This window comes from Cervus canadensis, chromosome 17 (assembly GCF_019320065.1).
Source record: "Cervus canadensis isolate Bull #8, Minnesota chromosome 17, ASM1932006v1, whole genome shotgun sequence".
Taxonomy (NCBI): Eukaryota; Metazoa; Chordata; class Mammalia; order Artiodactyla; family Cervidae; genus Cervus; species Cervus canadensis.
In genome coordinates, this window is record NC_057402.1 from 46882330 (window position 1) to 46906194 (window position 23865).

General features: G+C 44.3%; 1 protein-coding gene across 1 annotated transcript in view; it reads right to left on the minus strand.

Moving 5' to 3' along the window:
- Nucleotides 1-1193: 1193 nt before the first annotated feature.
- The window catches only part of TICRR (TOPBP1 interacting checkpoint and replication regulator), a 40127-nt gene continuing 17455 nt past the window's right edge, over nt 1194-23865 (minus strand). Inside the window, exons 13-22 of the mRNA XM_043490320.1 lie at nt 23395-23488; nt 21367-21424; nt 18000-18146; nt 10763-10853; nt 9655-9716; nt 8247-8381; nt 7045-7202; nt 3154-5278; nt 2916-3041; nt 1194-2073 (exon numbers count right to left, since the gene is read on the minus strand). Coding sequence (XP_043346255.1) covers nt 1961-2073; nt 2916-3041; nt 3154-5278; nt 7045-7202; nt 8247-8381; nt 9655-9716; nt 10763-10853; nt 18000-18146; nt 21367-21424; nt 23395-23488 — 3109 coding nt within the window. The 3' untranslated portion in view covers nt 1194-1960. The remainder of the gene's footprint in view (nt 2074-2915; nt 3042-3153; nt 5279-7044; nt 7203-8246; nt 8382-9654; nt 9717-10762; nt 10854-17999; nt 18147-21366; nt 21425-23394; nt 23489-23865) is intronic.

Here is a 23865-nt window from a genome sequence, read left to right on the forward strand (position 1 = left end):
CTGGTGGGTGGAGCAGGGTTTTTCCTCTGGCTCAGGACTCTGTCGAGGGGTTTGTAGGTGGCTGCTGGCTCCTGTTTTAGGCAGCCTGTATGCTGATGGGAGGCACTGTTTCTGGCCTGAGGCATGCCAGCACTGGAGCCGGCAGGCTGTCGGGTGGGGCCAGGTCTTGGTGCAAAAACAGCGACCTCACACCAATGAGTATCTTCCAAGGTGTCTGCCACCAGTGTCCTTGTCCCCATGGTGAACCACAGCCGACCCCCGCCTCCAGAGCTCAGCTGAGGAATACACCACAGGGCCTCCACCACTGGTGTTCCTGCCCCTGCAGTGGGCCACAGCCAACCCCCGCCTCTAGGAGACCCTCTGAGACCTGCAGGTAGGTCTGGTTCAGGCTCTAATGGAGTCACTGCTCTGCCCTGGGCCCCAGGGCTCATGGAACCTTGTGAGTGCCCTCGAGAGTGGAACCTGTCTCCCCCAGTCCTGTGCGCTCCTGCACTCAAGCCAAATTCTCTGGGGGCTCCTCCCCCCCGATGCCAGACCCGCAGGCTGGGAGCCTAATGTGGGCTCAGACCTCACTCCTGTGGGAGAACCTCTGCAGGTGTGGGACTTGATTACATCATGAAAGCGCCCCTCCTGTCTTGTGGTTCTTCTTGGTCTTTGGGTGTAGAGTATCTTTTTTGGTAGGTTCGAGCCTTTTTTGTTGATGGTTGTTCAGCAGTTGTGATTTTGGTGTTTTCGTGAGAGGAGACAAGTTCAAGTCCTTCTACTCCACCACCCTGTCTCTCTCTCTCTCTGCCACCTTTTGGCTTGAGTTTCAGAAAACCATTTTATAATAAAACAATCTCTGGAGGGAGAAAATAATGGGAGTTTAACTTAAGGGTTTTGTTTATAAGATCATAGTAGGACTCAGACTTGGAAACACAACAGGCTTGAAAGCTTTTCAGAGACCATGAGATGGTTCTGAATCTGCTGTTAGCCAAGGCCCTGGCCTGGACTTGCCAGCCAGCTGGGATGCGGGGTGCCCTGGACAGCTCCACGACTAAGGTGGGTTTCCCTGTGAAGGACGGGAACCGTGCCGGGGACTGACTGGCTCCCAGGGCAGACCTTGAGATATGGCTGCTCTGGAAACCATTAGAGCTGGACCATGGTCATATTTAACCTCAGGCTGGAATGTCACACACAAATGCACCAAATGCTAAATAGCTAGAGACGATTTTATTGTTACACAGGGAATGCAAACCTTTATTCTACCCCTGTGACATGGCCTTCTGTTTTGCGTACATTGCTTCCATCTCCAAGTGCTGCCTCTGTCTTGGGGTCCTGGCCTTATAGCAACTCGAGGGACCAACATAGGGGTCCTTCTCCCACTTCGCAAGTGACACGGAGTATTCTGAACTTGCCAGGGTCACTGCTGACGTGGGGCTGGAATGGGATCCTGCCCTTACAGTTCCTTGTCTGATTCTGGACACCCAGGCCGCCTCTGAGTTACACCACCAGTAATACCACCTCACTAAGGCCAGGCAGGCGTGGTGGATTAGGGCTGGGCTTGGGGGTGGATGGATTCCAGACAGGGGATTTGAAAACTTGAAGGTATTCTACTGGGACTCTAAAAGCTGATCCTGGTAAAAGAGGCTTGGGACCAGGCCACCAGTTTCTTTCTGCTGTGGGGACCTGGCTGACCTCACCTTCATGTTTTAAATTTCCTCAGTTCCATTAAGCCCTGGTTATTCCTGTTTCTGTGCAGCAAGCTGAGGGTTACATATGAGGAGTGGGCTGGCAGGGCCCTGGCTCAGATGGACCGGGTTTCTGGGTACATGACTAAGAATGCGTTTATTCTACACGCCTGGAATTCCATGTATGTCCAGAGAAAACTGCTCTCAGAGCACTTTTGTGAGGAAGTGCAGTGGCTCCAGGCAGTCGGTAGTGTTTGTAGTTACGTGTCCCCCAGACGGTTCCATTCTAACTAGCTGAGCAGCTTCTTCCGTGAATAAGTTCTGATGTTAGGGCGTCTCCGGGAGAATGCTCGGCTGAAAGGAGAGTCTTCTGCCGTGGGAGGAAATACATCCACATTCTCATCTAGAAAGAGGCAGGAAGACTTAGCATGCAGAACGTAACCGAGAACACAACAGAGGACAGTGGGCTTGACCTGCACAGGGTTACGCATGAAGACGGACTTAAGAAAACCAGCATTGCTGGTAGGCGCTCTCATTCCATGGAAGCATTCATTCCCCACAGTTTATCAGGCCCTCCTCTACTCTTAATGTAAGCACTGAGCAAATGGCAACAAGTAACTGAAAATGCAGAAAACCTGTGGCGCTTCAGTATTCTGCACCTTCTTTTTGTCTCAGGTTGTGGGGGCTTTGCTATTTCGCATGATTTATATCATGGTCTTGAGGGAGGAGAACCATTGGAGACCCCCGCCTCCTGCACCCCCTCAACAATTCTAGCCATGCAGTGCAGTTAATAGGTTCAATCCCATTCTTCCCAGGTGGGGTCGAGGGGAATCCTAGTCTGAAGGGTGGTGGTGATGGATGGAAACGGGTGTAACCTGAGGAGAAACGGCTGGCTGGCTCGACAACACACCACCTCCGACTCGTGCTGCTCGCCCTCCAATCCCAGGGGCGCAGACAAGCAGGCAGTGGCTGTGCCCACTTCTGTCACTGTCTTCAAGAAGCTAAAGTAATCCGGCAGGATTTTGAGAGTTTTTTTTTTTTTTGGTAGTGGTGGTTCCAAAGCACGTACGTTCTAAAGTGGTGTTTCTCTGGGAGCCCATGACAAGGCGGGGGATAAAACAACCCTAACCCTACGACGCCTCCAAGATTCAACTGCCTGAAAACCCCAGAGGTAACTTGAGATCGAGCTAACCAAAGGACATTAGTTAGATCCTGGTGATATCTCTAGGACCTCCAACAAATTACCTCCGGCATCTTTACGCTGAGAGGAGGGCGTCTTCCCCTGGAACAGCAGCGGAGAGTGGGTCAGCGCCTGCAGCCCGCTGGCAGAGAGGCAGCTCCGCACGGCACAGCCGGGAGGCGGGGTGGAACCTGGAACGATGGCACAGTCAGCGCAGCCCACGGCCCCAACAAGGAAGCCTGAGCCTCCCCCGGAGTCCCCTCGGAGCTGCCGTGCCCACATGGCCGGACATGGCCAACTCACCTGGGACGAACGCCCCGTCGTCCGCCACGGAGGGCAACTGGCGAACGCTCGTGCCTGGAGACCACTCTTCCAAGTCTCCCTGCTGGTCGCAGATCCTCTTCGCTTGACGTTCAGCCTCCTCCTCAGCAGAGAAGCATCTCTTCCTAGATCCCAACCCAAACTGTCCCCAGAAGAAGGCCTCCTCAGCCGTGGGCACACTGTCCCTGGGAGGTGACTGGTCTGGCAGCTGACACACGCCCTCCAGCTCAAACTCCCCCAGGACGGGGGCCCTGCCGATGCCAAGTTCCAGGCCTCGCTCCTTGCCCTCCGGCCCCAGTGGCGACACTCCCCCGGGAAGGTCGGCGCTGACCTCGCTCCTCCCAGCAGAGGGGCCGAGGCTGCAGTCCACCGCCCTCTTCCTGCGGGGCCAGTCTTTAATTGTGTCAGGAGTCGTCTTCCCGCTGTGCTTGGGGGATGGGGTCCAAGGAACCCCAACTTCTGTCTGGAATGGAGAGGGGGTACTGTAGGGGCAACGGGTGGGGGTGCATGACTGGCAGATATAGGTCTGTCCCCCACTCTTGCCAGGGGTGCTGTGTGAGGGGCGAAGGCAGGGGGCTTCGGGTTTGCCTGAGGACCTGCTGGCCCTGGGCACACTGGGACCGGGGAGGGTGTTCTCCTCCCTTGGCGGAGGCTCGGCTGCTGGCAGAGAGCTGGAGTCTATCTTCTTAATTCGGAGCTTGGGGAGGCCAGAAGCTTGCATCTCCAGCTCAACCTCATAGGCCTGCGGGCTGGCAGGGGCTCTGCAGGGCCGGGCTGACGCCTGCTGATCCTCGAGCTGTGTGGCCGCCTGGTGCTGCTTCGTGCCCGCCGTGCAGTGCGCGTCGTAGTGGGGGGTCAGCGGAGAGCGGGGCCCAGAGGAAGGAGAGGTGGAAGGAATCCCAGGGTCACATGGAGACGGCTTCTCACACGTACCCGGCCTTAACCCCTCACCTTCGTCCAGGGGTGAAATGCTGCTTTTTAAGTTATCACAGCCATGGTGCTCAGCTTCATCCAGGAGAGTGAGACAGTCCGAGTCTGTTGCAACAAGCAAAGGAGAGGATGTATGCCAGACACCCCCAAAGCCAGTTCCAGGGTAACCGTGTGTTTCAGGTGAAGCCGGAGGAGAGAGGGTCACTGCCTTCTGGTTCTTTCCAGCGTCTGTGATGGCAGCTGGGTTGTCAGTTATGGCAACCCTCAGAGCAGCCAAGCTGTCAGGCTGGCCCTCCAGGAACTCTTGTTCTGTTTCCAAGGTCTTTTTATGCCGTTTCCCATGTTTAGAAGGGGGCGGAGGGGGCCAGAAGTCAGATGGAGCTACCTGTGAGGCATTGGGGGGCGTCAAGGGAGCAGGACAGGAAGGAGGTGTGGTGACGCTGGGTGATTTCTGGGCCTCTTGCCAGCCCACTTGTCCAGAGGAAGGAGATGCTATGGGAAATTCCCCAAGTGAACTCTTCTTAGAAATACCACGTGAAGGAGAGGTAACGGGTTTTTTTGGAGAAGTCAGAGCTGCATTCCCTGGTCTCTCTGGGGTTTTGACAGTTTTGTTATTCCACAGCTGTGGCAGCTTCTCTGCCTGGGGCGCTTCAGAGCCCCGGGGGAGCTGGTGTTTCTGACTTGGAGATGTGCCCTCAGAAGCGGCTTGTTTCTGGAGCCCCAAGGCTGCTGCCCTGGGAGGTGCTCGAGCAGAGGATCTGCTGGGGGTCAGACACTCACTCCTGATCTGGGCAGTTGATGAAACCAGGGCTGCTGGACAGGAGGTGCTTTCTGGACTGGAGTCCACCAAACATGGCCAAGAAGAATTCTGCAAAAATCTGGGGGGCTGACTACCTTGTCTCTGGGGAGTTCTTGGTACCTTTTCAAGAGGAGAGGCAACTTTTGCCAGGGAGTGTCCTTTCCGAGGGGTGACTTTTGGTCGCGATAGTGAATTCCAGCCATGTGGGGAGAAGTCTTTCAAGAATTCCTTAAAAATGACCTGTTTGGCAGGGGTCATTTCCGCAGGGGATTTCTGCAGCCTTTCCGGGGTGCGCAGTGGAGTCTGTGGTGTCCGAGGGACCTTTCTTGGTGTGGCTTTACAAGAGCTTGGAGACTTCCAATAACTCTTCTCAGGCGTCTGTAAAGAAAGATGCTTATTTCAGTGCTTTGAACATCATAACCCATAGCCTCGGAAATGTTTTAATGATCTCTAAGAAGATTAAAAAGTCCAGTGGGAGGTTTATCATCAGCCAAAGGAATGATAAGTTGGATTTCATACAGTGACACGTTTCCACTTCCAAAACATGACCCAGATTTTACTTGTCAACTTTTTCTAGCACTAAGCACTGTATCCAAACTTCATTTCTTCTAAGACAAATTGTTTTAATAATTTGCACACTACAGTGAAAATATGCTTTGCCTTTATCACTCCACTCACTACTCATAGCTGTCTTTTCCTCCAAGGAGAAAACTATTTCTGATCTTTGCCTGAAGTAACCTTTAGGAGCCACATCATCTGCTATTCACCCACCTTCAACATGTGCTTTTAAGTACCTGATATGCGTCAGGCAAAATGTGTGCAGAAGGCCGGGGTGGGGGGGATTGAGGTGAAACATGGACTCTACGGATACAGAGCAACAAAGATAACATCTCAGAGAGGAACCTTCCCAACAAAAAAACTTCCCTTCTTGCGAACGTTGCAGTTAATTCCAACAGGTAAGGCAGTCTGACAACTATTGTGTAATCTTATTATCTCAAGAGTCCTGGTCCAGTTGGCATTTCATGTGGGGTATAGACAGATGAGGGGAAGATTCCCTGGAGGAGGAAATGGCAACCCACTCCAGTATTCTTGCCTGGAGAAACCCATGGACAGAGGAGCCTGGTGGGCTACAGTCAATAGGGTTGCAAAGAGACATGACTGAAGCAACTTAGCACACAGACGGATGATAATACGCTGGCTGATGTAATGACGGAGCGTGCACGGGACACTGGGAGCACAGAAGGGCTGGCTGTCTAACCCAGCTGGGGGTGGGGGGCAACGGACAGTGAGTCAGGTCTTAAAAGAATGGGTGTCGGCAGGTGAAGACACAAGGTGGACAGTGCGGGAGAGGGAAACTGAGGCACAGACAGCAGTATGAGCAAAGGCACAAAAGTGAAAAACAGCAGCTATGTGCATCCTGAGGCGGCTGGGAAGGTGGAATGTGAAGCAGAGATGGGCGAGCAGGGATCAGACCACGGAGGTCCTTGCCTGTCCAGGGAGGAGACGGAATATAGTCCTATGGACCCTTCCCCACAGCTCTCTCTGTGTCCCCCCGATCCCCTAAGTGGTTCTGGGGCAGAGTCTGTAGAGCTTCCAGCACAGTGAGGTAGTCAGAGGAGCACCCGATGGGGTCACAGAGGTCCCCCCGTCTCTGGGGGCAGGGTGGATTTGAGAGCGAAGAGGCTTCGGAAGTGTTGCAGGCAGAAGTGAACTAGGGTAGGAACTGAAGGGATGGAGAGGAGGGAATGGGCGTCAGGTTGTCAGTAAAATGGGCAGGACCGACTGATTAGCCAAGCCTGAGGAGAGGGAGAAGTCCAAGACGACCACCAGGTGTCTAACATGGGTGACTGGATCGAGTGGGCAGTCTAACGGAACTGGCGAGAATGCTACTGCACATTTCAGGTAGATATAGATTTGTGTCCAATATAAACAGAGATGAACCCAAGAGCTAGCTGAGATCTATCTGCTCAGTCCAGCTGCTACCTTAAGTCCCCATATACCCAATAATCATTCATCAAGTCAGCCCCAACCACCTCAAGTCTCTATTATTATCTTCTCTTCCTTACTCGCCTCAGTGGCTTTCCTTGCCCATGTCTACATGTTCCCCAAACTGTACTACTTTAAACATCATAGTAATTTTATACCTGATAGGCTGTAGGTATTTCAGAACCCAGAGTGTTTCCTGAAGGCCTTTTAATCCGTGCTGAGCCCTTCTCTGAGGGACTGATCATCTCAGACATTGCCCCGAATAGAAGTCTCTTGGGAGACCGAATACTTTGGACTGGAGAGTTTTCTCTTTGGTCTGCAAGTCAAAAACAGTGACAATATTTAATTCTTTCTCAACTCCTGCCCTCTCACCCCCCATCCAATACTCATAAAACAGCCAGTCTATATAAGAAAGATGACAATTTGGGAGCAAATGGGGGGAAATCCCACCTAATTATGATAGCACTGGTAACAAGTGCTGCTTTATTGCATTCTGAGACTGCGTACCAAGCCCAGTCCCTATGTTAGGAGGTGTGGGCAACTGAAATAATTTAATTTGAAAAGACAAGTATAAAAAGATACATCTGATGAGCCAAGTTGATAATAGATAAAAGAATGAAGGTCATACAGTACCTTCAATCTGGGGATATCTTCCCATGGGATCTGAATGTATGGAGGAAATTACAGGTCATTTCCTCTGGAATGAATGCAGTACCTACAAGGATAGTGTGGACAGCCAGCCATGGGAAGCCAAAGGGGTGACTCTGATAATGGTGGCTGTGGTCACCTGCTCATCTGGTCATCACTCTGAACCTCAAATATTTATACCGTAAGTCCCCTGCATACAAACGGGTTCTGTTCCGAGAGTGCATTTGTAAGTCCAACTCGGTCCTAAGTCCAAAGTCAGCTGAGGTACCTAGCTAACACAACAGAGTGCTATGTAGCACTGTGTTATAATTGGTTTGTAATATTTTTCACACACAGATGAAAATATTCCTAACCTTGGAGTACAGTACAACAGCTGGCATCAAGCAACAACCGCCAGCTACACCACCACTGTTTCTATGCTGCTTCCAGACAGCCTGGGCTTGAAATAAAGACACTGCACTACCGAGCCCTGTACAGTACAGTGCACACACACAACCACTCGCAGAAGGTGCACGCTCGTGACACCGTACGCCAGACAGGTGCGCGTACATGACGGGACACTCTAACGCACGTTGGCATCTGTGAAAGCTCACATCTCAAGGTTCACACATAGGCAACTTACTGTACCTGACCTGTTTCTCCAATATCAAATTTCATTCTTTTCCCACCAAGTTTGTGTGGACCTCTGAAGACAGGTAGGCAAAGTGTGTACCTGACTTCATTTGCTGGAATGAGTGAACTCTTTGTATACTTCGAGACTTTGGCTGAGACAAAGAGTAGAAGGAAGCAGAGTTCGTCCTGCTGAATGCCAACTGCTTGATTCGAGGACTTCGTCTCAAACTCCCCACTGTAAGACCAGAATCACAGTTAGTAACCAAGAAGAAATGCAAGCTCGCTGTTTCCCCTATGAAATGGGTAAGATCTATGTGACACCATGTACAAGAGGGGATTCCCTGGTGCCTCAGGCAATAAAGAATCCACCTGCAGTGCAGGAGACCTGGGTTCCTGGGTTGGGAAGATCCTCCTGGAGAAAGGAATGGCTACCCACTCCAGTATTCTTGCCTGGAGAATTCCATGGACAGAGGAGCCTGGTGGGCCACAGTCTATGGGGTTGCAGAGAGTCAGACATGACTGAGCAACTAATACTTTCATGCAAAAGATGGAAACTGGACAAGCTCTTGGTTTTGAGATCGTTGGTGACAAAGCTAGGAGGGCTATGATATGTGGCCCCAGCAAATTTCCAAAAAAAAAAAAAAAACCACCCCAAAACCCCCAACCCCTCCAGAACTGTAATCTGCATAAATATTATGAACTGCCACCTTGAAGCATTATGTAGAGTGATAAAAAAGGTTTGTAGAGTGTGACTTTCATTAAAAAGTTTTAAATCACAGTTTTCATACTTATGTTACATATATTTGTACAGAAACAACACCTGTAAGAGTATTATTAAAGCTAAATGTTACAGTATTTCTGATTTGTGGGATTACCAAGTGTTAATTTTTTGGCTTCTCTATGTTTTCTAATTTTTCTACAACAAACTACTTGATTTTAAAAAATATGTTTTTGGAAACCCCTCCTTCATGTATACTTTAAAAATAGGCCACAGGTTTTTATTTTTAACTTTTGGCTAAGCTGGGTCTTGGTTGCTTCACGAGCTTTTCTCCAATTGCAGCACGCGGGGGCTATTCTCTAGTTGCGCTGCATAGGCTTCTCTTATTGTGGTTCCCGGGCTCTAGAGCACAGGCTCGTAGTTGTGGCACATGGCTTAGCTGCTCCGCAGCATGTGGGATCTTCCCGATCAGGGATGGAACCCATGTCTCCTGCAGTAAACATTGTTTACCACTGAGCCACCAGGGAAGCCCCACAGTACCTTATATTAACATAGTTTAACGTTCACTCTGAATCCCACTTCTATTATGTAAAAATATTTCTTCTCCAGAAACTCTCAGTATACTCTGTGTAACAGATCATTCACCAATTAACATGTATGATACACACTGTGGGCCCAGAGCTGTCACAATGGATATGCTGAGCAAGAATACAAGTCCAGAAAAGTTTCCATAGAAAGTAGAGAAAACACAAAAGCCCAGAACCCCAAAACAAACAAAAGGAGGTAATACCATCTTCTCCTTTCTCTGGGGACTCTTCAACGACGTTAATATCAGGACCAGGGTCAGAGGACCTTGAGGAACAGTGGGTACAAGGACAATTCAGCATCACTCATAAATAACGCACATCACAGACCTATCGGTTCTCACCTCACAAGGTAACAAAGACCACAAGTGGTCTTGGTGACATCACTGTAGGCAGGCACTCTCAGACATCACTGTCAAGAGTGAAAGGGTAAGAACATTTTTTTTTTGAAAGTAGTTTGACAAAGTTAAATTTGTATACCGTTTGATCCACAAATTTCACTTCTTACAATTTACCCTGTAGATAAATGAGCACAAGTGTGTAAAATCCACACACAAATAATGTCCAGATGTAGCCTTGACAAGGAGTAGATGTACTTCTCCCATTCTTCCTCTCATGTACAGCTAAGAACCCTGGATGTTACATACAGAGGAAGCAGAAGGCTCTCAAAGGTGGAGAGAAGACTGAGGACCGCACGACCTGAAGAGACACAGCACAGTGGGCTCTGGGGTTTGTGTTTGAGTCATAGATCCTGGATCGGGTGCTCAGCAAGCTGACGACCCCAAAACACCAAGAGGTGCAGACAAAAACTTCCCTAAGGAAAGTTAGTTCTCTTTAGACAAAGAACCAGGAAAGGGGCAGCCAAGTAAGACAGAAACATTCAGCAAGAGCTGCCCTACTGCAACCAATTGCCATGGAAAACTGAGGCCCCACCACACCCCTGAACGGGCCTAGCTGGGATCATCCCAGGCCTGGCAGCGAGACTCCCTCCTTCCCTAGGTCAACACATGAATAGATTTTAAAACCAGGCAATATCCATTCAATAGGATACTACTCAGCAATAAAATGGAACGAACTATTGATATATACAACAACACAGATAAATCTTAAAATAATTGTGCCAAATGAAAGAGGCTGGACACCAGAGTGCATTTTGTATGGTTCTCCAGCCCTCATAGAATTTTCAGAACATTCTTTGGTAATGAGCAACACAGTTGAGACTGGGTCACAAATGTCATGAGAAGGTAAGCATGGCCCATAAGATCAGGAGGGCTGTGTGGGAGCATGAAGAAGCTAGACAAGGATGTCGCTCACCTGCCCTTGATCTGTCTATGAAGCAGCCTTCCGGAGATTTGCTTGTGTACTGGCGTCTCGGCCACACTCTTGGTCAGCAGCTTGCGATAACCTAAAATATAAACAGGATAAATTTCACACTTATCAAGAAGGAACAGCAAGTCAATGGAAGCAATTTGAACTTAAATACGGTTTAACACTTAGCCAGAGTGGCTCTTAATGGTCTCGTGGACCAAGGTCTTACCGTAAGATTCGACTTAATCTGACATTACAGTTTATCAGCACTATTAGAGTTTAACAATAAATAATCCAATATAAAATATAATGAAATTTTAAAATAATGATCCTGAAAAAAAGTTCTTACTTATTAGGGCTAATACTTCTGTCCGCCTGGTTGGTGGTTCTTTTATTTATGATTAAATTATTGCATTTATGATTAAATAAGGCATGTGAAAATGCTGATATGTCATGCAATGTTAAGATATTTAATATAAAGATAAATCTAATTTATGCTCTGGCATAAATTTTCTCAATAGCGTAGGACAGACAAGTTACTCATGGGAGGACTGGTTTTAAGTGAGATAAAAATGACTAGGAAGAGGATTGATGTCAGCAGGAATGTGGGTAAGGACCTCTGAGAAAACTCCCCCATAAAATGAATGAGAACACTGACCAAAAGTGAACATCAATTTCTCCAGAACTCTGGAAATTAACCAGTTTGGAGTAATCCAAGGAGTAGTTAATTCAACACAAACAGCTGTATCTCATTAAGAATAGAAAGCCCTGCAGAACTTTAACTTCCCTGGCCCTGACCTCCTCTCCCTGGCCTTGAGAACCAACAGCCCAGTGGCCCCTGGGTGAACAGAATGGTGTCTGAGCTCCTCCACAGCCCCATTCCCAGATAATGGTCTATTTGGCCTATCTGGCGGTTCCCTGGAAAATCCCACTCACTGGGCCTATCTCTATTTGACCTGACTCAGAACTCGTCCAATGCAAACAACTTTTTCCCAGGGAGCCATTTACAAAAAACAATCAGCAGCAACTGTAAACATCACAGCTGCCTGAGGTGGTGATAACTCGTGGGGCAGACAAGATAACCAAAAGTCTAGATGTGAAAACTGGGGAATGAGACATCCACAATGGACTCTGCTAACTTCTGACACACTCCCGGGAACCTACAAGTCCATGTGCGGGAGGGCTGTGTGCATGCCCAGGATGGACCCAAGAAGGCCCTTGCATGCGTGCTCAGTCGTGTCCGACTCTTTGTGACCCCATGGACTGTAGCCCCCAGGCTCCCCTGTCCACGGAATTCTGCAGGCAAGAATACTGGAGTGGGTTACCATTTCCTCTTGGCTATTACCTTTGGCTGACTCCAAGGCTCTAGAAAACAGAAGTTGTAAAATGTCTGGCTGAGTACTGAAGACGTGAGCCAATGCACACATAGGGCCCCTCAGCAAAACCTGGGAAACTTACTAGTTCCAGGCAGGGAACGAAATCTCTGTCCAACACTTAGCTGACCACTAAGCTAACCAAGCAGAGGTTTTAGTGGCTACACTTGTCAGAATACAGACTTGAAAGAACTAGTTCAGTAAACAAACAAAAGCAGTTAAGAGTAAAACAAACTCTGCTCTAGAGCTGTGGCAATCTGATTGTCAGAGCTGACTCAATATTTAACATGTCCAGTTGTCAACAAAAAATATGAGACAAGAAATAAGAAAGTATGGCCCATAAACACGGGGAAAAAAAAACCCCATTCAATAGAAAGTATTCCTGAAGAAGTTCAGACATGGATTCCTTAGCACAAGACTTTAAATCAGCTATCTGCAATATGTTCAAAGAACTAAAAAAAGAAATAATATCTAAAGAACTAAAGGAATGTACAAACCTGATGACTTGCCAAGTACAGAATATCAATAAAGGGAGATGTCGTTAAAAAGAACCAAGTAGAAATTCTAAAATCGAAAAGGATACTATCCAAAATAAAAAACTCATTAGAGGGGCCTAGAAGTTGATATGAGGTGGCAAAAGAAAGAATCAAAGTTGAAGACAGGTAATTGAGATTATCTAGTCTGAGGGACAGAAAGAAAAACGAACAGTCTCAGACACCCGTGGGACACAATCAAGTGTAACATAAGACATACTGGGAGTTCCAGAGAAAGAGGAGAGAAAGAGGTGGGAAACTTTGAAGAAATACTGGTTGAAAACTTCTGATGTCTAATGAAAGATATTACATAGCCAAGTAGCTCAATAAATCTAAATAGGATAAAGACAGAGATCTGCACCAGACAAATCACAATCAAACCGTCAGAAGTCAACGGGCAAGAGAGACTCTTGAAGGAATCAAGAAAGCAGCGATCTGTCCTGTACAAGCAGGCCTCGATACGATTAACAGCTGATTTCTCCTCAGAAACACAGGATGACAAAAATGTGGGGTGATGAAAGGCACAGGGTTGAAAGAAAAAGACTCAATCAAGAATTCTATTATAACATCTTATAGAAAAACCCGAATGAACTTTTTGGCTCACCCAACATATCCTGTAAGGGAATCTCTGATGGCTCCGCAGTAAAGAATCTGCCTGCAACGCATGAAACGCGGATTTGATACCTGGATGAGGAAGATCCCTTGGAGAAGGAAATGGCAACCCACTCAAGTATTCTTGCCTGGAGAATCCCATGGACAGAGGAGCCTGGAGGGCTACAGTCCATGGGTTGCAAGAGTCAGACACGACTTAGGGACTAAACCACCACCACCAATAAATCCTGTAAACTCAAACATGAAGGGGAAATGAGCACATCCTCCCCACCCACAAAGATACACCCAAAAAACAACACTGGGAGAATCTGACACCGGCAGACCAGCCCTAGAAGTAATATCCGTACTATCATCAGTCCTTTAGGTTGAAAGGAAGGGCACTAGAGAGGAACGTGAGTCCACGCGAAGAACTAAAGAGCACCGGTAAAGGCAAGCATACAAGTAAGTGCCAACAACAGAATAAAAGTATTGTTATTTCTGTATCTTTTCTCCTTTGAGTTAAAGATAAAGCAAGGATTATAAATGTGCTGATGGGCATACAATGTATCAAGATGTAATTTGTATGACAAGATAGCACACAGAAGGGGGTAGAAAATGGTCATACAGAGGAGCAAAGTACCCCCCGCCCCAGCAAAGTTTTTGTTGCACTCCTGAAATTAAGTTGATATTAACCTTGACTGGGTAAATTAAGAAATTAATTGCAACCCCCATGGAAAGGGACACCATACAAAACAGTAAAGTAGGAAGCTCTAGGGTTTGGTCCCTCCCCTGAAACAACTAGTAAACTAGGAAAAAAATGATCAGAGTAAACTATTTTGGAACTTCTGGAACCTGACTGGCACTAATGACAACGAGGAAAGAGCCTAATGAAGGGAGAGCCTGATATTGAGTAAGGGGATGACGTGCCCGGAGCAGCTACCAGCCCTCTTTCCTCAGCCCTTCTGCAGCTCTGGGGGCAGTGGCCCACATCCTAGGAGCAGCTGGGGGGTGGTAGAGCAGACAGTGGGGACACTGTCTTCTAACTCTGGGTTATAAGGTTCAGTCAGCGTGCTTGGAGAGTGGAGCCCTGTGGGGCCTGCACAGACTTCCGCCCTGATTTCTGCCCTCGGGCGCCAGCAGCTTTCCCCCACCGCATCCAACAGGTGACTTAAAGGGACAGGAACACCTTTTTGGAGACAGACATTTAAGGAAATCTTTTTCAGATTACCACCTAATCACAGAGAGAGCAGAACAGAAACTTCAGTGACCACACAAGAGGGAATACATACTTTGTAAAAATAGCTGGCAAAAGGCACAAGTGGACAGGCTCTCAATAAGCAAAGATCAGTGATTTCACAGGAGTGGGAGAATCTTATCTCCAGGGTCAACAGACTATAAAATTCAGAATACCTTAACTCTCAACAAAGAATTACAAAGCATACAAAGAAACAGGCAAGTGTGTCCAGGAAGAAGAGAATTTGACAGGAAGTACCCTTGAGAAATCCCAGACAATGGAATTACTGGTCAAAAATGTTAAATGAGCTCAAGAAAAAAAATGAACACAGAACTGAAAGAAATAAGGAAAACAATGGATAAACACAGTGAGAATATCAATAACGTAACAGAAATTATGAAAAGGAACCAACCAGAAACTTCAGAGCTGAAAAGTACATTAACTGGAAAAGTTCACTAGAGGGGTTCAACCTCAGATTTGAGCAGGCAGAAGAATCAATAAACTTGAAGTTAAAGACAACCAAAATTATCCAATCTGAGCAGAATGAAAAAAAGGACTAGATGGCTTCATTGATGAATTCTACCTAACATTAAAAAAAGAATTAATACCCTAACACCTAAGCAATTTAAAAAGCACCTAAGACAACTCAAGGAGGAAAGAACAGTCTTTGCAATGCATGAGGCTGGTACAGCTGGATAACCACAGGCAAAATACACAAAAACTAACTGGAAATGAGTCAAAGACCTAATTTAAGATTTTAAGCCATAAAACTTGGGTTGAATAATGGATTTTTAAACATGCTACCAAAAGCACAAAGAACAAAAAAAATTGATTAAACTGGATAGCATCAAAAGTAAAAATACTTTATATATCAAAGGACACTATCAAGAATACAAAAAGCAAAAAAAAAAAGAAAAAGCAAACCCAACAAATTGGGGTAAAAATATTTGCAAATCACATATCTGATAAGAGATTAGTATCTAGACTATTATATAAAGAACTCTTACAACTCATAGTAAAAAGACACACAATCCAATTTCAGTTCCATTCGGTCACTCAGTCTCATCCGACTCTTTGTGAATCCATGGACTGCAGCATGCCAGGCTTCCCTACCCATCATCAACTCCCAGAGCTTGCTCAAACTCATGTCCATTGAGTAGGTGATGCCATCCAACCATCTCATCTTCTGTCGTCCCCTTCAATCTTTTCCAGCATCAGGGGGCTTTTCCAATGAGTCAGTTCTTCGAATCAGGTGGCCAAAGTATTGGAGTTTTAGCATCAGTCCTTCCAATGAATATTCAGGACTGATTTCCTTTAGGGTAGCCTGGTTGGAATTCCTTGCAGTCCATGGGACCCTCAAGAGTCTTCTCCAACACCACAGTTCAAAAGTATCAATTCTTCAACACTTAGCTTTCTTTATAGTCCAACTCTCACATCCCATACATGACTACTGGAAAAACCATAGCTTTGACTAGACAGACCTGTGGTGGCAAAGTAACGTCTCTGCTTTTTAATATGCTGTCTATGTTGGTCATAGCTTTTCTTCCAAGGAGCAAGTGCATCTTTTAATTTCATGTCTGCCGTCACCATCTGCAGTGATTTTGGAGCCCAAAAGATAGTCTCACTGTTTCCATTGTTTCCCCATCTATTTGCCATGAAGTGATGAGACCAGATGCCATGATCTTAGTTTTCTGAATGTTGAGTTTTAACTCCCCAGGTTGGTAGGTACCCAGTATGCTACTGGAGATCAGCAGAGAAATAAGTCCAGAAAGAATGAAGAGACATAGCCAAAGCAAGAACACCACCCAGTTGTGGATGTGACTGGTGATGGAAGTAAAGTCTGATGCTGTAAAGAGCAATATTGCATAGGAACCTGGCATGTTAGGTCCATGAATCAAGGCAAATTATAAGTGGTCAAACAGGAGACGGCAAGAGTGAACATTAACATTTTAGGAATCAGTGAATTAAAATGGACTAGAATGGGTGAATTTAACTCAGATGACCATTTTATCTACTACTGTGGGCAAGAATCCCTTAGAGGAAATGGAGGAGCCATCATAGTCAACAAGAGTCTGAAATGCAGTACTTGGGTGCAATCTCAAAAACAACAGAAGGATCTCTGTTCATTTCCAAGGCAAACCATTCAATATCATGGTAATCCAAGTCTATGCCCCAACCAGTAATGCTGAAGAAGCTGAACAGTTCTATGAAGACGTTCAAGACCTCCTAGAACTAACACTCAAAAAAGATGTCCTTTTCATTACAGAGGACTGGAAAGCAACCCAATTTAAAAATGGGCAAAGATTTCTCCAAAGAAGTTATACAGGGGTTTCCCTGGCAGCCCATTGGTTAGGAATCTGTATTGTCACTGCACTGGGTGCAGGTTTGATCCCTGGTCAGGAAACGCAGATCCTGCACGCCGTGCAGTGGTGAGACTAAAAAGAGGCTATACAAGTAGCCAGCGAGCACAAGAAAAGGTGAATAACATTAGTCACCAAGGGAATGCGATTCATAATCACAATTACACACCACGTTACACCCACTGGATGAGTAGAATCAAAAAGGGACAATGGACAGCAGTGGCAAGGATGTGGAGAAATTAGAACCCTCACACATTGTTAGTGGGAATATAGCCACTTTGGAAAAGTTTGGTAATTGCTCAAAACTTAAAACAGAGTTATTATGTGGCCCAGCGAATTTCATTTCTAGGCATATGCCTGAGAATTAACAACATGTCTACACACAATCTTGTACATGAATGTTTACAGTAGCATCACTCACAATAGCCAAAGGTGGAAACAACTTAAATGACCACCAACTGATGAATGGGTTAGTAAAATGGAGCTTATCCATACAATGGTATATTATTGCCAATAGAAAGAAATGAAATACCGAGACACAATACACCATGTATAAACCTTAAAAACATTACGCTAAAGTAAAAGAAGCCAGTTACAAAGACCATATGATTCCTCTTATAATACCCATAAGAAATCTATAAAAATATAAAGTAGACTGGTGGTTGCCTACAGCTGGGAGGATTAGGAGAAATGGAGTGACTGGTTAGTAATGGGTTCAAGGTTTCTTTTAGGAATGATGAAAATGTTCTGGAATGTGTCATGATGTGCACAACTTTGTGAACATACTGAAAACCACTGAATGTTGATTTTATGATACATGAATTACCTCAATTACAAACAAGCAACAACAACAACAAAAATAAACACACCAGAAGATTAGAAAACAGCTAGTCACTATCTTTCATTTCTGTTTAACTGGTTTTATAAAATAGGTGTTTGTCTGTTGTCTTTCAGAAGGGAGGAATGAGAAAAATACCAGGATTAATTCTTCATCTAAGCTTGGAGGGAGAGAGATCCCAAGTGGAAAATTAACTGATGGTAACCACTGAGGAGAGGAAAACATGAGATTAATGCGCTCCTCCTGCAACAAAGAGTCTGGAGACTGGTTTGAGGTTGAGAACCCCTTGTCTTGGTTATCCTACAATGCGGTACCTTTGGTCCTCTTAAAGTTGTCATGTTTATACTCCAGACCTTCCACAGCTGACACTGAATGGCTTCTGGGCAACCCCCTTTTTACAGATCTCTTTGAAGGAGAAATCATTTCCTGGTTGAAGAGATTTCTTCGAACTTTGGTTACTTCTGAAAGCATTAAAAAAAGAAAAAGTCAAACATTATCATTAATAAATGCCATATATGAGAAAAGAAAGATATCCAAAACAGAGAATCTGCTTAAGGAAGCTATTTTACAGACTGACTGCTATTATATATTCACATTTAGTAATAGGATTTCCTTAAATAGTATACTTGCATGGTATATCAAAACTATTTACTCTTATAAATTTAATTTAAACCCAACTTTCTGGGAATACATGGAAGGCCCACATCACTTAAACTGGAAAAGATTTCATTTTTCTTCTTTTGAGTATTTTACTGGTTTGCTGGGTAACAGTAGCCCCACCCTATCCACGGTTTCACTTTCCAAGTTTTCAGTTATCCACAGCCAATTGCAGTCTGAAAATATCAAATGAAAAATCCTAGAAATAAACAATTCATAAGGATTAAAGTTGTGTGCCTTTCTTAATAGCATGTTAAAATCTCATGCCATTCTGCTCTGTCCCACTCAAAAGATAAATGATTCCGTTAGTCACTTAGTAGCCATCTGGGTTATCAGATCGACTATTGCAATATAGCAGTGCTGTGTTCAAGTAACCCTTATTTTACCCAGACGCCTTTTGAGCCCCAAAACACAAAGTAGTGATGCTGGCAATTGGGATATGCCGAAAAGAGGTTACAAAGTGCTTTCTTTAAGTGAAAAGTTTCTCTACTTAAGGAAAGAAAAAAAATTATATGCTGAGGTTGCTACGATTTATGATTAAGAATGAATTATCTGTGAAATGGTGAAAAATTCATGCTAGTTTTGCTATCACATCTCAAACTGCAAAAATTATGCATGAAAGTGTTTAGTTAGGATCAAAGAGGATTGAAAGTGTTTAGTTAGGATTGAATATCTTGTAAACCTATACAAGATACTTTGAGAGCAAGAGACCAAATGCATGTTAACTTCTGTTATGACTGTTCTATTTTATAAGGCATTAATTCCTACCATGCCTAATTTATAAGTTAAATTTTATCCTAGGTATGTATGTATGTGCATGCTAAGTTCCTTCAGTTATGTCCAATTCTTTGTGACCCCATGGACTGTAGCCCACTAGGCTCCTCTGTCTATGGGATTCTCCAGGCAAGAATACTAGAGTGGGTTGCCAGGTCCTCCTCCAGGGGATCTTCCTGACCCAGGGATCAAACCTGTGTCTCTTTTGTCTCCTGCATTGGCAGGCAAGTTCTTTACCACTAGCGCCACCAGGGGAGCTCCATAAATGTATAGGAAAAAACATACACAGGCTTTGGTACTATCTGAAGTTTCAGGTGTCCACTGTGGGTACTGGAATGTATCCCCTGTGGTTAAGGGGGAACTCTGTGTGTGTGTGTGTGTGTGTGTTAGTCGCTCAGTTGTGTCTGACTCTTTGCGACCCTATGGACTGTGTGTGTGTGTGTGTGTGTGTGTTAGTCGCTCAGTTGTGTCTGACTCTTTGCGACCCTATGGACTGTAGCCAACCAGACTTCACTGTCTGGAATTCTCCAGGCATGAATACTGGAGTGGGTAGCCAGGTGTCCACTGTGGGTACTGGAATGTATCCCCTGTGGTTAAGGGGGAACTCTGTGTGTGTGTGTGTGTGTGTGTGTGTGTTAGTCGCTCAGTTGTGTCTGACTCTTTGCGACCCTATGGACTGTAGCCAACCAGGCTTCACTGTCTGGAATCCTCCAGGCATGAATACTAGAGTGGGTAGCCATTCCCTTCTGCAGGGGATCTTCCCGACCCAGGGATCAAACCTGGGTCTCCTGCATTGCACGCAGATTCTTTACTGTCTAAGCCATCAGGGTGGACAAGGGGGAAACTACTATATTTGAAATCTTCTTTCTAACTCCAGTGCATAAGGGTTGCAACCACCTAAACTCAAAGTTAGGAGAAAAAGCTTAAGAATCAGGAAATACTTAACAAGGCCAGCAGGATGACATCTTAAACTCAAGCAAGATGGCCTAGTGTATTATACTCAAAAATTCACTCAGAGTAAAACAAATTCTAAGACCAGGTTTCCCTGGTGGCTCAGCAGTAAAAAATCTACCTGCCAACGTAGGAGACACAGGTTTGATCCCTGATCTGCAGCAAATAAAATATTGTGCCACAACTATTGAGTCTGTGGTCTGGAGACCGCGAACCGCAATTACTGAAGCCCAAGTGCCCTAGAGCCCGTGCTCCACAATAAGAGAAGCCACGTAATGAGAAGCCTGCACACCACAGCTCGACAGTAGACGCTGCTCGCCACAACTAGAGGAAGCCCGTGCACAGTGACGAAGATGCAGCACAGCCAAAAATAAAAATAAATAAAATTATCTTTTAAAAAATTCTTTAACAGCAAGTCATTTAAATAAAAACCAAATAAACTGGGATTCACAAACTGGGAGAAGCCTCTTTGTTTACCCATCAACAATATAAACATTAAGAATATCAATAATAAACAAAGTTTTCAAAAAGTGTTCCTCTATCTCCATTATGAAAGCCTCTGTTACCTGCCTTAAGCTGTTCTATGAAACTAATCTATGATCTGACAGCCAAATTTGATCTGTTACTTTCTGTTTTTCCCAACTTTTGGAAAAGTTTATATTGATAGAAAATTTCAAAAAGGAATACAATAAACAGAATTGTCACTAAAATTTATCAACTGTAGACATTTGCTTTCTCCCTCATCCTCTCTACGTTTATACAACCCCAAAACAATGTGGGGTGACCTGCAGACATCACAACTCTGCAGATTTCTGTATTTCAGCAGGTATCTCCAAAGAACAAAAGCACACTATCTAACCCATCCTCTCTCATGACTCAGTAACATCCTTTACAGCTTTTCTGCCCTAAATTTAAGATCCAAACAGGGATCATGTGGTGCATGAATGTCACACGTGAACTCCTTTTATCTAAACCAGTTCTGCTGCCTCTTTCCTTTTGGGCTTTCATATGACTGGCATTTTAAAATATATGTATATTTCAGCCAGTTATTTTACAAAATGCAATATTTTGAGTCCATGTGAACATCTTACTCTCCTAGCACACAGTATATAGATGTTTCATTAGCTGCTAATTATACCAAACTATGTATTATATATACTGCAACATGTAGTTGCAACATGCAACTACAAAGCTATATACTATATATACTACAAAACTATATATACTACATGCAGCTGCTTAAATATATGTAATCAAAATAAACTTGTCATTGGCTATAACAAGGAAACAAAAGCATACCTTGTACTGTGTCTTTCACTGGGAGTGAAGGCTGCTGAAGGGTAGGGTGAGAATTCTCCTGAAAGATAAGAAAATCCAATAAGAAAACTTCAATAGGTACTCATTTAAAAGAACAGGAATTCCACAAAAAAAACCCTTTGATTGTTGCAATTTCACTTGTAGCAATCTGTACAGAAACAGCTGTAAAATGGACAAAAACAGGGTCTGGGAATATACACAACAAACTGCCATCAGTGACTACTTCTGAAGAATGGATGGTGAAGAAGTACTAACATCTAACTTTATATAATTTCTATTTTTTTTAAATTGCATTTATTTTATATTTTGGCAGCACGGCAGATGGGATCTTACCCATCTGATCAGGGGTTGAATTTTCAACCCCTGCGGTAGAAGTTCGGGTCTGAAAAACTGGACCACCAGGGAATTCCCTAGTTTCAATTTTTAAACAATGTTTCTGTATAACTTTTATAACTAAAATATAAGGGAAACCCCATATAATTAGAAGATGGCTATACTCTGGGGAACCTGTCCATATAAAACTGCTATCTGGGGACTTCTCTGGCGGTCCAGTGGTTAAGACAACTCCTCACCTCCACTGCAGGGGGCCTGGGCTCCAGCCCTGGTCAGGGAATTAACTAAGATCCCGCATGCCGTGTGGTATAGCCAAAAAACAACAACAAAAAAAATTCTTGCTATTTATTTGCTATTACTGTAGAGAATTCAAGTGCCCAAGATCAAATGGCATCTAAACGAGAGAATTGTTTTTAAAGATTTTCTTGCTTTTTTCCAAGTATGCCACTGTAATCACTGAAGAATGAAAGTCATAGAAGAGCAAAAACTTAACAAATGATACCCTTTAACCAAAATCAAATCCTGGTCACACTAACCTGGTCTTAAAGAAATACACTTTCTAGGCCAATCTGAAAAATTTTCAGAAAGGAGACCTATCATATAGAATCTACTGACAGAGGTGTTCTGACACTTTGGACTTCACACTCTCCAAACAAAATCTAAGATTTGAATCTTATTTACTTATATGTATTAAGGTATACTAAGAAAGTGAACAGGCTTCCTTGGTGGTAAAAAACCCGCCTGCCAAACGCAGGAGACGCAGGTTTTTAATCCCTGGGTCTGGAAGACCCCTTGGAGGAAAAAGTGGCAACCCACTCCAGTATTCTTGCCTGGGAAAATCCCATGGACAGAGAAGCATGGTGGGCTATAGACCATGGCATCACAATAGAGTCAGACATGAATTTTTAGCGCCTAAACAACAACAAAGTGAACACCATTAACTCTTAAAAAGAAACCCCACCTCCTATTCTAAAGCGCAGCTATAAATCTCCAGAAACAAACCACTATTGCAATGACTAATGCTTGAAAGCTAGTTCTCCTAGAATTCTAACTCTTCTCATAATTCATGCAGTTCAAAAGTTTCAATGCATTCTTTGTCTCTCTCCTCTTAGACATTAATTCTGTTTAGTAAATAGACCCCAGCTGTATTTCTTTCTTTCTTTTTTTTTTTGGTAACCAACAAGTCCTAAATCTACTGACACAGAAAAATAATTACCACCTGGCTTCATATGTTTTGTTTTTTTAACTTGTTATTGAAGTAACACATATTCACTGAAAAGCACTTTCTGGTACACAAAGTCCTAATATGATCGTACATTACTTTTTCAATGGCCTCTTTGCTTATGTTAGTTATTATTTCATGAGTTTTCTTAACTACATTGAAGATTTTTAACTTATCCCTAACTTTTACTAGTGTCTTTTTTCTCCCTTTAATATTACTTCTGTCACACTTTTGAGAAAAATGATTAATCTTTAACAAATTTATATGTCTTTACTCCTTAGACCACAGTTGTGGACCCCACATTCATAAAAATACCTAATTTTAGTCCTGTATCTACTAACATTCATTTCTTAAAAGTGAAGATACTGCCTTTCATTCTTATTTATTGCATCAATTCATGCCAAAAGGAACAACTCTGGCATAGCACCACTTTCTATCGCCTGGAAATTACTTACATTTTTGGTAGCTCTCTTGGTTACTTTGGGAATTTCAATTTGTCGCAGATTTTGTGAAACCTCTGTGATGCTTTTATGTCTGATTGCATTTTTCCTTTTAAAAATAGAAAGAAACAGTCAATATACACTCAATACAGGTGACAATTAGTTAGATTAGAATGGAACTAGAGTTTAAAATAAAACATTTAAATAAAAGTCAATTATCTTAAAGGTTGGCCTGAACTTACAGCAAAACAAGTCAACCCCAGAATTTCTAAAAGTAACAACTACAAATTTAAGTAGTTAAGAACAGTGAATAGCATCATGGAAAATAAAAAGCTAAAACCCTTCTCATGGAAGGCTCCTAGTTCTTGAAGACCTCATATGGACAGTCAAGACTATGGCTACACAATACATATTACACTGTATGTTCCCAAGATAATACAAAGAGCGTCAGATGCTCCTTGTTAAGAACTCTTAATAATTGGCTTC